The sequence below is a fragment of the Pelodiscus sinensis genome, chromosome 13 (genome assembly GCF_049634645.1).
Source record: "Pelodiscus sinensis isolate JC-2024 chromosome 13, ASM4963464v1, whole genome shotgun sequence".
NCBI classification, from domain to species: domain Eukaryota; kingdom Metazoa; phylum Chordata; order Testudines; family Trionychidae; genus Pelodiscus; species Pelodiscus sinensis.
In genome coordinates, this window is record NC_134723.1 from 2,473,052 (window position 1) to 2,487,556 (window position 14,505).

The 14,505-nt window shown below is 48.8% G+C and overlaps 2 protein-coding genes across 10 annotated transcripts in view; one reads left to right on the forward strand and one right to left on the reverse strand.

Annotated features, from left to right (window-relative positions):
- The window catches only part of LOC106731628 (exocyst complex component 1-like), a 58,661-nt gene that overhangs the window by 43,410 nt on the left and 746 nt on the right, over positions 1 to 14,505 (reverse strand). For 4 of the 8 annotated variants that reach the window (XM_075896648.1, XM_075896647.1, XM_075896646.1 and 1 more), the window contains exon 1: positions 1,129 to 1,522. In XM_075896648.1, coding sequence (XP_075752763.1) covers positions 1,129 to 1,507 — 379 coding nt within the window. In that variant the 5' untranslated portion in view covers positions 1,508 to 1,522. Of the gene's footprint in view, positions 1 to 10; positions 185 to 1,128; positions 1,523 to 10,282; positions 10,493 to 13,356; positions 13,547 to 14,505 lie in introns of those variants that run through there. The other 4 variants (XM_075896651.1, XM_075896649.1, XM_075896650.1 and 1 more) reach the window with 4 other exon arrangements.
- The window catches only part of LOC102448400 (BTB/POZ domain-containing protein KCTD12-like), a 93,557-nt gene continuing 92,664 nt past the window's right edge, over positions 13,613 to 14,505 (forward strand). The window contains exon 1 of one of the 2 annotated variants that reach the window (XM_075896663.1): positions 13,613 to 14,304. In XM_075896663.1, the coding sequence (XP_075752778.1) occupies positions 14,280 to 14,304 (25 nt within the window). In that variant the 5' untranslated portion in view covers positions 13,613 to 14,279. The remainder of the gene's footprint in view (positions 14,305 to 14,505) is intronic. The other variant, XM_075896660.1, reaches the window with a different exon arrangement.

Below are 14,505 nucleotides of genomic sequence, written 5' to 3' on the forward strand. Positions count from 1 at the left end.
AAAATCATACCTTGCCAATCTATTAGAATTCTTTGAGGGCGTCAACAAGGATGTGGGAAAAATTGAAATTCTCCCATGGAAAATGTCACTTATGGTGCAACTTCATTTTTGATTGAAAATATATTTTGTTAGCAAGTTCCCCAATAGCTGTACACTCAAACCTCACGTTCCTGGGTCTGTGTTTCTAACGGAAGGAGTATTTAGCAAGAAAAGAGAGAGAATACCAGTTAGAGACTGTAACATGGTGTTGGCAACAGTGGCTTGTGACTTTGCAAACACAGCCATATCCATTTCAAGTGAGGAGAAGAAACTGTAAAAAAAACCCAGGAAGCAAAGCTCATGTTGATGCAAATGTGCTAGTCAGTAAGAACAAGAAAGGAAAACATTTACATATTTGGAAGGACCAGCATTGATGTAAAAAAAAAAAGTCGTTTTGAAAGTTTCCCATGTCACAGCAGCGATTTCTTAATCTAAACCTGGGATTGTGCAGCTAACTCAAACAAACCCTTAATGTACATCTTTCTTAGACAGTGATTAACCTTTCAGCTCAACTGCTTATTTACACAGACAGAAATCACTTCCACGAATATTTAAACTTTTTTTTTCTTTGGAGCTGGAGCAAGAAAGAGATTTATCTTTGCAATCGTTCAGCCGCGCTGTGGCATCTCTTTCAATGCAGTCCTCTAGCTAGGTTATCTTTGCTTTCCTTTTCCCAACGGCTTTTCAGTCCTTTGCATTTCAGGCCTCGCTAATGTTATTCACCTACAAAGAGACACCTGATGGCAGCCTTGAGACAAGACTGTATACACCTGCTATTTTGAAACCGTTAGTACATCTATAATAGGACCTACGCAAGCCCTTCAGGGAAATGTTTGAAAGTCAAGTTAGAGGAACCCCCATCTCCTGTTTAACTTACAACAGCAAGCACAGGATCCTCTCAGAATGCAATCAAAAAGCTATCTCTAGCGGAACTATTTTAACCCCTTGTTTTCTAGCGAGAATCTAATATTTAAGGATCTCATTGAAACCCCACAGGGATTTGCCCAGAAATCCAGAGCACCAATCCCAAACGGCTACAGTCAGGAAACAAGAAGAATGTTAGTAAGAAGAAGATCATTGAGACGTTACCCGCTGTATCTTTTTGAGGACAAATTGTGGGATTTCGGTCGCAAGACGCTTTAGAACAGGAAAAGGTACGTCGGCGGAATGAAAGCGTTAAGAGCAAAACAGGAAGTCTGAAGAACCTGAGTGAGGGTGCTGAAAGCAGACGACTTGAGGCCGGGGCAGGAAATAGCTCATGCGAACATCCTGAGCAGAGCACAGCCCAACACAGGTGCAGCTTAGGATAGCAAAGTGTCAACACAGGCAGAGATAAAATCGGTTGAGGCAAAGAGGTGTGAAAGTGGCTTGTCTTTCCTTTGTTGGAAGAGGTCCCAGGTTCGAGTCCACCTGCGGACAGCTGGGATCTGTCGGCCTTATGCAAGGACATGACAGGTGGACCTTCCATTCTTGTAATATTTTCTCTCTAAATCAGGGTTGCTTATTTTTGCTCTCCCTGTCTGCCTGCTTACAACCCCATTAATAGGAATAAGTGTTACATCCAGTTACTTAAAGGGGAGAACAGGCCTCCCTCATATAAACACAGATGGGATACCTCAGCGCACAGTCAATCTGTGGAACTCCTGGCCAGAGGATGTGGTGAAGGCTAGGACTTTAACCGGGTTCAAAAACGAGTTAGATTCATGGAGGTTAGGTCCGTCAATGGCTATTAGCCAGCATGGGTAGGAATGATGTCCCTAGCCTCTGTTTGTCTGGAAATGGGTGACAGGAGAGGGATTGCATGAGGATTACCTGTTGCGTTCCCTCCCTCTGGGGCATCTGGCATTGGCCACTGTTGGCAGACAGGATAGTGGGCTGGATGGACCATTGGTCTGACCCAGGCTGGCTGCTCTTATGTTCTTATGTTATGTTCTCACTCGGGGGCCATTCAGAACACAAGCGCTGAAGTGATGCTGTTTGAAGGCCCAAAACATGCCTGGCATTAAAAGGAAAATGCCTGTGGTCGGGAAAGTGAGAACGAAGCAGCCAGCACAGAGAACATGGTTACTTCAGGATTTCTCTGTAAGAGCTAAAAGCCGGTTTCTCTTCGGCACTGAGCAGTCAAATGTGAGCCCACAGCCAGATCTGTTGTAGATTCTGTAGAGTCAAAGCTTTTATTTTATTCAGGAGTAAGATTTGAGCCCTTCTTGTTGTGAGGAAAACCAACCGAGTACTGCTAACGCACATTTCCCCAGGTGAGTTGGCTGGTAGAAGGAAACAGCTGTAAGAGATACAAACCAGCCCTATGTACCAAACCAACCCCATGTACCCTCAGATGGTAGGGGTCGGTAGCATTCATGTCCTTGGCATATGATACGGCTTTACTCCAGCATTTTAATGTTCCACAGAGTTATTATGAATCCGATGCAGCTGGGTTAATTGCAAATGACCACATGGATCGCTACCAGTCCATGGCTGGCAACGTGGTCCCCTCTTGGTCTCAGTCTGATCTTCAGAGCGTGAGGGCAGGCTCGTTGTCTCTAAGGTGGACCAAAAAGCGCTAGCTGGTGGTGATGGATGGGGATTTCAGTTCTCAATAATGCATCCCTATTACTGCTAAAACCAAACCATTTTGTGCCTGGTAGTCTCTGCTGACAATGTGTATGAAATGCCACCAGCCCCTGCTGTCTTGTTTAAGCAATGTGCATGTTTCAGAGCCATCTACGAGGATCAGGAGCACACAAGTGAGAGAAAATCTGTACTTCTGAATATCAGTTCTCCTTGTTTTGGCAGCAGACCCTATGCAGGTCCTCCATTGCTGAGGCTGCTAAGCCGGTTCGCCTTAGGATGTCTGGACGCCGATGCCGATGTGATGACAAATTCCTGCCTAGCGAGATGAAATCATCCACTACTTCCAGCAGCACAGGTGCCTTGTATCAACACCTTATGCAGCAAAGCTCTGGTTTTGCCCCAAGTAGGAGCTTCCACATGCAGGAAGCTCTCTAGTGCGCCTTAAAGGTGGTTTGTGTCTTGACTGAAGAGGACGGCAACATCCAGGTAATCCAGGTTGGTAGATGAGGTTGATCGAACAGTTCTACCGGTATTTGCAGAGGTATGTTCAAGGAGCCAATCCACTGAGTGGCAAAACAGGGAAGGGGTCAGGACACATCCCTACTTCACCCTGTGTCCTAGGGCCCCGTCACATCTGTACACCTGAGTCATTAGGTAGATCTTTGGATGAACTCAGGCGAATGTTGGGACTGCCAGTGTCTTGTAGGACTTCCTCAGCCTGGCTCCAGCAAGAGAGCCGAAGGCTGCCGTTAGGTCTACATATGCTGCTGTCACGGGATGCCTGAATCTGCAGATCTCAGATCAGAGACGAAGAGCAAGCAGAGCGTCCGTTCTAGAATGCCCAGCAGTGCAAAACGGTTGCTCTGGGCGACAGTGCTTCCCTAGAAAAGGCTGACGCTGGGCAAACAGGACACGTGTAAAAACATTTCCAGGACCAGGAAGCCGAGTCATTGGCCTTCAGCAGCTGCCCCTTCTAAAGCAGGATGACGGTCTGTTTCTTCCACTCCGCTCAGCCCTTCCTAGCTATCTAAGGCCTGGCAAAAAGGGCTCTACTGGGGCACTTATGAGTTCTATGATTCACCTGAGAAGTTCAGTTTCTGTATGTCAGAGCGCACCTCTGCCAGCACGGAGACGTCTACATAGGTTTGGGGGTCCGGGACTGTACCTACAACCCCTAACGTGTCCCGATCCGGGCGTGGAGTCACTTCAGGACGGTTCAGTGCAGTCTCCACATTTTCTTTCCATCAGCCTTGTTTATCACCATAAGCCTCATGCAAAGTCCAGTTTTGCATCAAAGGGACTGACTGGCTTTGAAGGCAGGTTGCAACTGATTAGGTGTTATTCCATCTTCCGCCTCTTTTGCCAAGGTCTCAAAATAAGCATCACAATCCACTTTTTTGCTCTTGCACGAAATGTAAATGTTTACAGTCAGTGTCCCAATGGTACTGTCTGGTCTCGGATTTCTTCTGCGGAAAGTGAAATGTTTCATCAGAGAACACCGTGCAGCGCTTGTGGCGTTTTTTCACGTTCGGGACGACATCCATAGCATCTTAGACAACTGTGCTTATGGCTGTCCCTGCTGATTCGACGTTGAATTTTCTTATGCGCTGTGACAGAGCTCGGGTTAGCAACGAGCACACAGATGCAGTGTTAGCAACGAGCTTGGATGCGGGGTGCATTACATGTCACAACAGGCGCGCACATGTGTTGAAATCGGAGGGGGGGGGGGCATAATGGCCATTTTAGCAATGAGGAGATGACAGTCAGTATTTATTGGGTCACCTGACCTCTGTACAATGTGACACAATGTGATGTGACCTTCCCATACTCTGATTCCAGACTAGTATATGGTTCAGTTCCTTCCTTATCCAGCTGTCTTAGAAGTTCCAGGGTTCCCAATGGATATCTCAGTACCACTGATAGTGATGTTACGAGACATGCAAAAGGAGAGAAACCTTGCAGCACTGTCCTTTATTGTTCCAGAGCAGAATGGCCCAAGAATCGCCTCTATAGAGATGCAGCAGCCTGGCATTTAGTAGTCAATCAGAGGCTGTGTCCAGACTCAGGGGTTTTTTCGAAAAAAGTAGCCTTTTTTCGAAAAAAATTCTCCTGCGTCCAGACTCAAGCCGCGTTCTTTCGAAATTAATTTCGAAAGAACGCGGCTTTTCTTTCGATGGCGGTAAACCTCATTTCACGAGGAAGAACGCCTTCTTTCGAAAGTTCCTCTTTCGAAAGAAGGCGTTCTTCAATGTAAATAGGGCTTCTTCAAAAGAGAGCATCCAGACTCACTGGATGCTTTCTTTCGAAAAAGCAAGCCGCTTTTTCGAAATTTCTCCGTGCAGTCTAGACGCTCTCTTTCGAAAGAAGCCTGCAGTCTAGACATAGCCAGAAATAGGATGCCATATTGCCAGCTGTTTATTAAAGGGTAGATAGGGGACAAGTGCTACCTCACTTACATGGCTGGTTCCTCCGGCGTTCAGTAGAATCGTGTCTTCGGAGAATCTTCACCATTTTTCACAAGTCTCACCTCAATTATCCCAGCAATATTGTATCGTTTTGGACTAACAGACCTGGTACCCAACCTCATTTTGGGTTTGCTCACTCCTGATGGCAAAGCTGATGGATTTTCTCAAAGCCATGGTGGGAGCCACAGGCATGATGGACCCACTCAGGCCTGACATGTGGACCACTTTTTATCAGATGCCCCTTGAGTCAGTCTGTCTCCTTGGCCAAATGGCCAAATAAACAAAGAGAAAAATAGACACGGTCTTAAGTGCACCCTGAATTCTGAGGATTATTTATTAAGTTAGGTCCATCTGGATGCTGTATGAAATAGCCACTTTGCCAACTCAACAAACGAAAAGTCTCAAAAGCAGCTCCCGGTTTTGGGTACCCATCTCAAGCCAAGGAATCTGTAGTGCTGTCCACCCCCTTCCTGAAAGGGATCATGCAGAGATCTTTCTGCAAGTCCCAGCCGAGAACTGAAACTGTCTAGTGCTTTTCTGCAGTCACCCATTGTCACTGCCTCGCAGCAAATCTTATTGTAGGCACCTGCCGACTCTCCACCACTCCGGTATCTCAGCACATCAATCACGATGAATTTATTCTTACATCACCTCTCTGAGGTGGAACAACTTACAGGCGGGGAACTCGGGCAAAGCAGAAGTGACTTGCCTGAAGTCATGCAGGGCGTCTCCTGCACAGGATGGAATTGAAGCTTGGTCTCCTAATTTCCAGGCTGTCATCCTAACCATTGGGGCATCTTGCCTCTCTTCAGAAGAATCATTCCTCTCCTCTTCCCCTCAGAAGAACATCAGAGCAGCCAGACTGGGTCAGACCAAAGGCCCATCCAGCTCAGTATCCTGTCTGCTGATAGTGGCCAATACCAGGTGCCCCAGAGGGAGGCATGTGATAATCCTCACGTGATCCCTCCCCTGTCACCCACCTCCAGAGAAACAGAGGCTAGGGACACCATTCCCACTCACCCTGGGAAATAGCCATTGAAGGACCTAACCTCCATGAATGTATCTAGCTCTTTTTTGAACCCTATTAAAGTCGTACACTTCACCACATCCTCTGGCAAGGAGTTCCACAGGTTGACCCTCTTACTAACCATTCTCAGGAAGATGCAAGAGGAGAGGACCCGAGTTATTCTGGTGGCCTCAGCTTGGACTTGCCAGATGGGATTCTCCAGTCTGTTAGCCCCAAGCCAGACTGGTGGGGGGCAGGGACTGTCTCTTATTATGTGCACACACTGCACCTAACACATTAAAAAGGCCGGATTTCAGCTGCTGCCTTTAGATGCTACTGACATTCAAATAAAAATAGTCACTCAGATCATCAAAGACATTTAGATACTTAACTCCAGTGATCAGCCTACATACCTTTAATTCAGGGCTGGGCAAAATGCGGCCCGGGGGCCGGATCCGGCCCACGTAACACTTGGATCCAGCCCATGGAGTGCTTCTGGCTGCTTTCTATTGATATCCTGCTGCCCATGCCAACACATTTCCAGGCAGCGGCTTAGGCAATGGCTCAGGCAGCAGGATCCTATTGACATGGCTCATGGCTCCCGGACACGGCGCTGACCTGGCAGAGGCTGGAGCCATGAGCCCTTTAACAGCCGTAGCAACCCTGGGTGGCTCCCAGGTGATGAGGGGGCTGCAGAGCCGGGAGCCGCAAGCCCTTTGTTGTGTTTTTAACTCAAAGCCTCCAGCCCCAGACAACTTCGGGGGAAGGCTAGTCCCAGCCCCGCCCCTTCTGCACCAAGCCCCGCCCTTCTGGGCATGGAGACGGCCGGTGACCACGTACTGAAATTTATTAAATGCCCCCCATGAAAATTATTGCCCACCCCTGCTTTAAGGAGTTGGACCACGAGCCCCGTTGTGTGCCGCTTGGCCACTGCCCTCTGCCCCAGAGATGGCGGGTGGTTCGTTGAGTGAGTACTGTTCACAGACAGACACCTCTGCTATGATGGGCATGCACAGAGGTGGCTGTTTTCACCTCCCCTGCTCTCTCGTTACATTTTTGCTGGGCGGATGATTCCCTTCCATGCCCTAGATAACTCATTTCACATCGTCTTCCCCGCTCCTGCCTCTCGCCTGCTCATTCATTTTTTATCACGACTCCTTTTCGCTCCGCTAATCTGCTCTGAATCTCTCTGGGAAGTCAGGGAGGCTGTTTGTCTTTCGCCCTCTCAGACAAGGACACACACCTACTCCCCGTGCAGAGACGAGCAAGTGGAACAAGCTACTGAATACCCTTGCACCCGGCCAGCGTGCCAGGCTTGGGACAAGCTGCATCTAAGGATCTATGAATCTCCGTTCTCTAGGGAAACTGAGTAAAGGAAATAGAAGGCCTGGCCCATTCTCAGCAGCAGCGAGTGAGCCATTGTGCCGAACGCTCTTGGCTAGCATCTTGACTGAAGGCCATTGGTGCTGCTATATGGACACGGAAATCAAAAGAAAGACTCATGTTGACTTCAGTGGACAATTCTTACCGCGGGTTCATAGACTCATGGACTTTAAGGTCAGAAGGGACCATTTTAATCATCTAGTCTGACCCCCTGCACAGTGCAGGCCACAGAATCTCACCCACCCACTGCTAGAATAATCCTCTCACCTATATCTCAGATATTGAAGTCCTTGAAATGATGGTTCAAAGACCCCATGATGCAGAGAATCCTCCCGCTAGTGACCCGTGCCCCATGCTACAGAGGAAGGCGAAAAACCTCCAGGGCCTCTGCCAATCTACCCTGGAGGAAAATTCCTTCCTGACCCCAAATATGCTGGCATGCAGGGGCAGATGACCGTTTTGCGGGGCCCCGGGCAGCATAATTCCGCGGGGCCCCCCTTTGCCACGGTGCATGCGCGGGGCTTTCTGAAGCACGGGGCCCGGGGTGGCCGCCCCGTTCGCCCTGCCGTATATCCGCCCCTGCTGGCATGTTTCTGAACTTAGCACCTGGTGCAAAGCCCATTGAATAAGAGTCTTTCCGTTCACTTTTGAGGGCTTTGGAGCAGGAGTTAACATCATAAATATACCCAGACCCAGGGCTGGGCAAGATGCGGCCCAGGAGCCGGATGTGGCCTGGGGGCCAGATGCAGGGCTGGCCCTACCATGAGGTGAACTGAGGCGGCCGCCTCAGGTGCCAGACTGGGGGATGGAGGCACCACTAGGACCCAGAGTGTAGAAAATTGTGTCTCTGCTGGTGCAGATGTAGGTAGAAGAGCAGGACCATGAGAGGAGTGGAACAGGAAGGAGAGAGAATCGAGACCTTCCAAAGTTTTGGCCCAAGCAAGGGGCAGGGGGGTGTCATTCGAGCTCCCTGCCTCAGGTGCCAAAATGCTGTGGGCCGGCTCTGGTCGGACGTGACCAAGGGGCCGGATCCAAACACTTGGATCCAGTCCACGGACTGCAACTGGCTGCTTTCTATTGCTATCCTGCTGCCTGTGCCACCGAATTTCTAGGCAGTGGCTCAGGCAGCAGAATCCCATTTAAATGGCTCATGAATTGGCGCCGCAAGCCTCTTAACTAGCCGTAGCAACCCTGGGTGGCTGTCAGGCAATGTGGTAGCAGTGGGGCTGGGTTGTACTCCAAACCTCTGGACCCCACACAACTCTGGGGGGAGGCTAGTCCCTAGCCATGCCCCTTCTGCCCTAGGCCCCACCCCTTCTGGGGAAGGGGTGGAGCCAGCCCATGGCCGGTAACAAAATTCATAAGAGGCCTCCCTGCGAAAATTATTGCCCAAACCAGTAGTTGTCATCCATACGCTGTAGGGAACACTAAGGAAGTGTGGGACGACAACCTACCGGACTGGCAAGTCAGGCTATGAGCTATCTTCACTTCACGTCCTATTGCCTGTCGGAATGGGAGTCTGGCATGAAGATTTCTCTCTCTGCTGCCTCTGCTGGAGAGGGAGATGGGGCAGCCTTGTGGGTAGCCAAGCTCTGCAGACCCCCCAAAATGGCACTCCCCCAAGCAGCCACCTGTTCTGTCTGTAACTGAGGATGACCCTTCCGTTGCCCTGTGACCCTCTGCCGGGGTACCATGCCATTGGCGCCATGCTGCAGGAGAAGAGGTTAAATCACGGAGAGCTGTTCAGATGACTTTAGGGCAGTCTGTACTTAGCTGGAAAGGTGGAATAGCAGTCGAGATAGCAGTGATTTATGAGACAAAGGATGGCTTTGGGCTGCTGTCTATTGCATAAAGTCTCTGTCAGTTATTTCTTTTATAGGCGTTTCAGTGGCGCTCAAGAACAAAAGGGCACTCGAAACAGAGGCCAAATACTTAGAAAGGCAGAAAACAAACTTAGTTTGAGGCAATATCCAATTATCCTGTGGAACTCCTTGCCTTAGGATATTATTGGGACAAAGGGCTACGTGATTTTCAAAAGCAAGTATAGGAATACTTGTCTAGGAAGGAGCATGGCGGAAAGGGATCTAGGGGTCATAGTGGACCACAAGTTGAATATGAGTCAACAGTGTGATGCTGTTGCAAAAAAAGCAAATATGATTCTAGGTTGTATCAACAGGTGTGTTGTAAGCAAAACTCGTGAAGTCATTCTGCCGCTCTACTCTGCACTAGTTAGGCCTCAGCTGGAGTACTGTGTCCAGTTCTGGGCGCCACATTTCAAGAAAGATGTGGAGAAATTGGAAAGGGTGCAGAGAAGAGCGACAAGAATGATTAAAGGTTTAGAGAACATGACCTATGAAGCCAGGCTTCATGAACTGGGCTTGTTTAGTTTGGAAAAAAGAAGATTAAGGGGGGACATGATAGCGGCTTTCAAATATCTAAAAGGGTGTCACAAGGAGGAAGGAGAAAATTTGTTCCTCTTGGTTTCTGAGGACAGGACAAGGAGTAATGGGCTTAAAGTGCAGCAGGGGAGGTTTAGATTGGACATTAGGAAAAAATTCCTAACTGTCAGGGTGGTCAAATATTGGAATAAATTGCCAAGGGAGGTGGTGGAATCTCCCTCTCTGGAGATATTTAAGAACAGGTTAGATAGACATCTGTCAGGGATGGTGTAGACGGAGCTTGATCCTGCCTTGAGGGCGGGGGGCTGGACTCGATGACCTCTCGAGGTCCCTTCCAGTCCTATGATTCTATGATTCTATGAATGTATAAGACTAATACAGTTGTAAAGGAATTATGTCCCAATCCCACAAAGACTTACGCATGTGTTTACCTCCAAGCACTGTGTCTTGTCCTATTGATGTCAGTGGAACGATTGACCGTGTCCGAAGTTAGGCACATGAATCATTCTGAGCAGCATCAGGGCCTTTGACCAGCTGGGGCTGGCTTTTAACTCACAGGACCCATTCTGCAGAACCTCTTCTGGGTCAAGAATTAGCCATTGGTGCAAAAGGGAGGCGCAGCTGGCTCTCTATAAAAAACAACAAAGAGTCTTGCAGCACCTTGGAGACTATAACAAAACATGTAGGCTAAAACAGCCCATGCGGGTTGTGCCCACCAAAGCTCATGATACCATCTATATGTCTTGTTAGTGTCTAAGGGCATGTCTGCACTGCAGCGTTATTTCAAAGTAACTCACGGCATTTGGAAATAGCAAGGTGAGCACCCACACAGCATGCCCGTTATTTCGAGATGATTTCAAGATGACAGGTTTCTTATTCTGGAATAATAAACCCTCAGTCCATGAGGAGTAACGCCTACTTCGAAATAGTGGTAGTGTGGACGTTCCACTGCTGCTATTTTGAAATAGCCCCTCCCCAGGGCCATTCAAACCAATGACTCCCCAGTGCCTACTGGGGCTCTAAGTCGAGGTAGCATGTCCGCATTAGGGGAGCCTGCCTCGGACTCATTTCCCTGTAGTCTGGACGTGCTATTTCGAAAGAGTTCTTTTGGGAGTTGTTATTCTGAAATAGCTTATTCCGAAATAAGCACCTAGTGTAGACATCCCTTGAGGTGCTGCAGGACTATTCCTTGTTTTTTTCCGTGACACACGAACACAGCTACCCCTCTAAAATTTTTGGCCCTTTATAGTTACTCTGCTTGAGAGACTAAGCACAACTAGTACCAAGCCCTCTGCTTCCACTAGAGGGCGCTGGACGACTTTCTGTGGCAATCCCCGAAGGCTCCATCTGCAAGATCTTTAACCACCCTTGGTTCCAATCCTTCTACATTGCAAACTCCCCCGTCCTCCTTCCGCTCCTGATGTATCTCCCTCGCAGGGAGCGCCGCTGCGCCTTTGCCCTGCAATGCTGCTGACAGCAGAACAAATCTCACCCTCCTAGTTTACAGCTCCACAAAAGCTTTCTGAAGGCAGGGTGAAAAATAGAGCAGGTTATGGGGCACTGGGGACTGGGTTCACAGCCACCATGGGCTGCACTTGCACTTTTCTTCTGGCTCACCAGGTCTGCTGAAGCAAAACCGTGGCCTGCAGCCATGTGCACCACGACGTTTAATCCCTCCTTGCGGACGCCAGGCGACGGCTGTAGAAAATGGTGCAGGGTCCACATCGAGTGGCTGGGGTTATTTTGGGGGTCTACAGGCTGCTAGGTAACATTTTCCTACATTCTCAACATCTGCCCACCTGTATCAACACCCAACGTGTGAGCAGCACAGGTGGTTTTGGCAGCCGACGAGACATTTTCGCAGGGCTTGGTGGAGTCTGACACACAATCAAGGCAGGTGGGTGGAAAGATCCAAGTCAGTTTCAACTCCATTAGAAACACTAGGACGGATTCTACCGGGGTCACTTGCACTCACTCGTCCCTTGCCCTCTGAGCAGTGGGTCATGGTTCCAGAGCAGGGCATGTCTTGGTGCTAGAAAGCCTGGCAGAATACGGCCCAGAGCAAGGAGCAGGTGGGAACTGATGTTTGATGAAAGCAGAGATGACAGCTAAACGTCAGGTGCAGGTTCCTCAAAGACCTCCAGGCTAGCAGTGACCAGTAGGTGTTACAGTCCGAGGGTCCTTGTAAGCCGTGTCCCTCGCGGGGATGGAAACTGTTCACATTGCATCAGCTCATACCCTGTCCACGCTACCTGGTTGCTTCCCTCAGACAGGCCTAGAGAGTAGCTACCCTTCTCCCCTTCAGGATGGTTATGGATTGTTTTGGGGCGGAGCTGGGCAGAAAAGGCTTCTCCTGCCCCGGGAACATTTTTGAGGTGTGAATTTTTTCCTCTTTTGGATCAGGATGAAACCAGGTGCTCCCCGGAGCTGTGGGTTCAAGTGGTTGAAGATTTAGAGCAGGGTCGCAAACGTGTATCTCCGACACCCCAGAGGACTGCCCCAGGCACTGGAGTGAAGCATTGCCTCTCTGTCCGACAAGAAATTACCCTCTGGGCCCAGGAGACCTGCAGAGTGGAAATCTCATCCAAATGGAGACATTTCCAGGCACATTTTCAGTTTTGACGGATCAGCATTTTGTTTTCATCATTTTCTGATGACAAACCGTTACATGAAAACCTTCCCCCCTCACTGCTGCACAGCACAGCACTGCACAGCACTGCACAGCACAGCACAGCACAATGTTATACTGCAGGGGGCGACTGCCTCACTTTAGTGAAAACCATCCCACTAAAACACCTATGGTGGTCGAGTGACTCCCAAATTCTTTAGCCCTATGATCTTCACTCTGATCTTTACCTTTCCAGGGCTGCCATTCAAAGGCTCTCCACTGGTGGCCAAAGCTAGCATGCTGAATAGGGCACTCTCAATGCTGCCTTTATGTCCAGTGGATGCACTTGTTGTGCAGTTCGCAGCTGGTGACGATTACCATTTTCCTTGTCTGACTATGGCAGTGTGTTCTTGGACAGGGATTTGTCACTGAGATAACAGTGAAACTTGGCCTCCCAAGCTCTGGCCATCGCTACATTGTTCCTCATGAAAAATGCTGTGACCAATTCTGCTGGCTGTTCCTCTTGGTCTCCAATGGGAAATCCATGTACGTAGCCGAGAACAGAATTTAGATCAATGTGTCTCATTGACCATGCGAGGAGTTTTCTGATCTTCCGCTGTTTCAGCCAGATGTTGTGGCTTGGTTTGACTGAATTGCATGTGCCAAATAATAATATTGCTGTATTCAGGATGATGTCAGCAAGGGCTTGAATTTAGGGTCACCACGTCGGAAGTACAAAAACCCCCATGACATCTGGAACCATCCTGAGCCCAAAAAACTGGACAGCTGGCCGTATGCACTGGGCAGATTTCAAAGACAGCTACCTCCCAAAAGGGAGGGTCCTGGGAAAACCTGGACAGGCTACTCTTGAAAGCAGGTGCTTACCTGGGCTTGGGGGCTCTGGGTTCAAGTGGTTGACTCCAATGCATGGGCTGCGATGGAACAGTTCTCCTGATGATTCCTTTTCACAGTGATTCCATCATGTTCACGTTGCCTCTTAGAAATGGTGTTATTTACTATATGTGATAGCTCCCAGGTGCCTGAGTTACGGACCAGTCCCCTTTTGCGCTAGGTGCTGTACAAACACAAAACAAAGCTGCTTCAGAGATCCTGCAATTTAAGCAGCATTTGCTGCACTACAGCATGGCAGCAATATTAAGAGGAAAAAATGACTTCAAACTGGTGCAACAGAAAAACGAGCTTTATCGCTCACTATTTACATGAAATAGTTAATATTTCAGCCATAACTTTTTCTTCTGCTCATTTAACTGGTATTAAAGTTGGACAGAAATAGGTTCACAATTGCTGACATTAGGTCCATATACAGCCAGGGTGTAATAAATTGTCATTTTGCAGCAAAATGGCTGTTCTGTCCTTGATTTTTCAAACCAGTGACTGTCACAAGCTCTGCTGTTGGTACCACACTGTGCCAGATCTTGATTGGCAGTGAAAGGTAATAGGGATGAGAAAAGAGGTAATAAAGGGGCCAGGCATTTGGAGGAAGGATAGTGTGGGGGATGAAGTACTAGAGTAAAAGCCAGGCATTTTGGATTCAATTTCTGCCTTTGTTACAGACTTGCAGCATGACCTTGTCTCCCTGCACCTCGCTTTCCGGGTTGTGAAATAGGAATAACAATTATGACTTTTCTTTCTGGCTTGTAACTCTTCAGAGTAAGGATTAATTCTGGGAGTGCAGACCCTACTGCCCTGATGTAATCTGGAACAGCTGATTGCTGCTGGAACATAAACAGTGAGGAAAAGCAAGGATATAGCAGAGGAATAAGGAAAGGACAGGCGTATACACCCAGATGTCTCGTTCAGATGTGTCGAAGGGTGAGTGCCTTTGTGGCTGTGAGTTTCCCTGGCGATTTTAGCCCCACACAGAACTCTCTCCCACTTTCTGGCATTACTGGGGCGTGGTGGGCTTCAACCTCTGCGGTCTTCCACCTCAGCAGCAGCTACATTTCCGTGGCCACTGATGGGGTTCTGTGTGTCTTCTCAGACTCCCTGCAGTGTGGTGAATCAGGCTGGCTA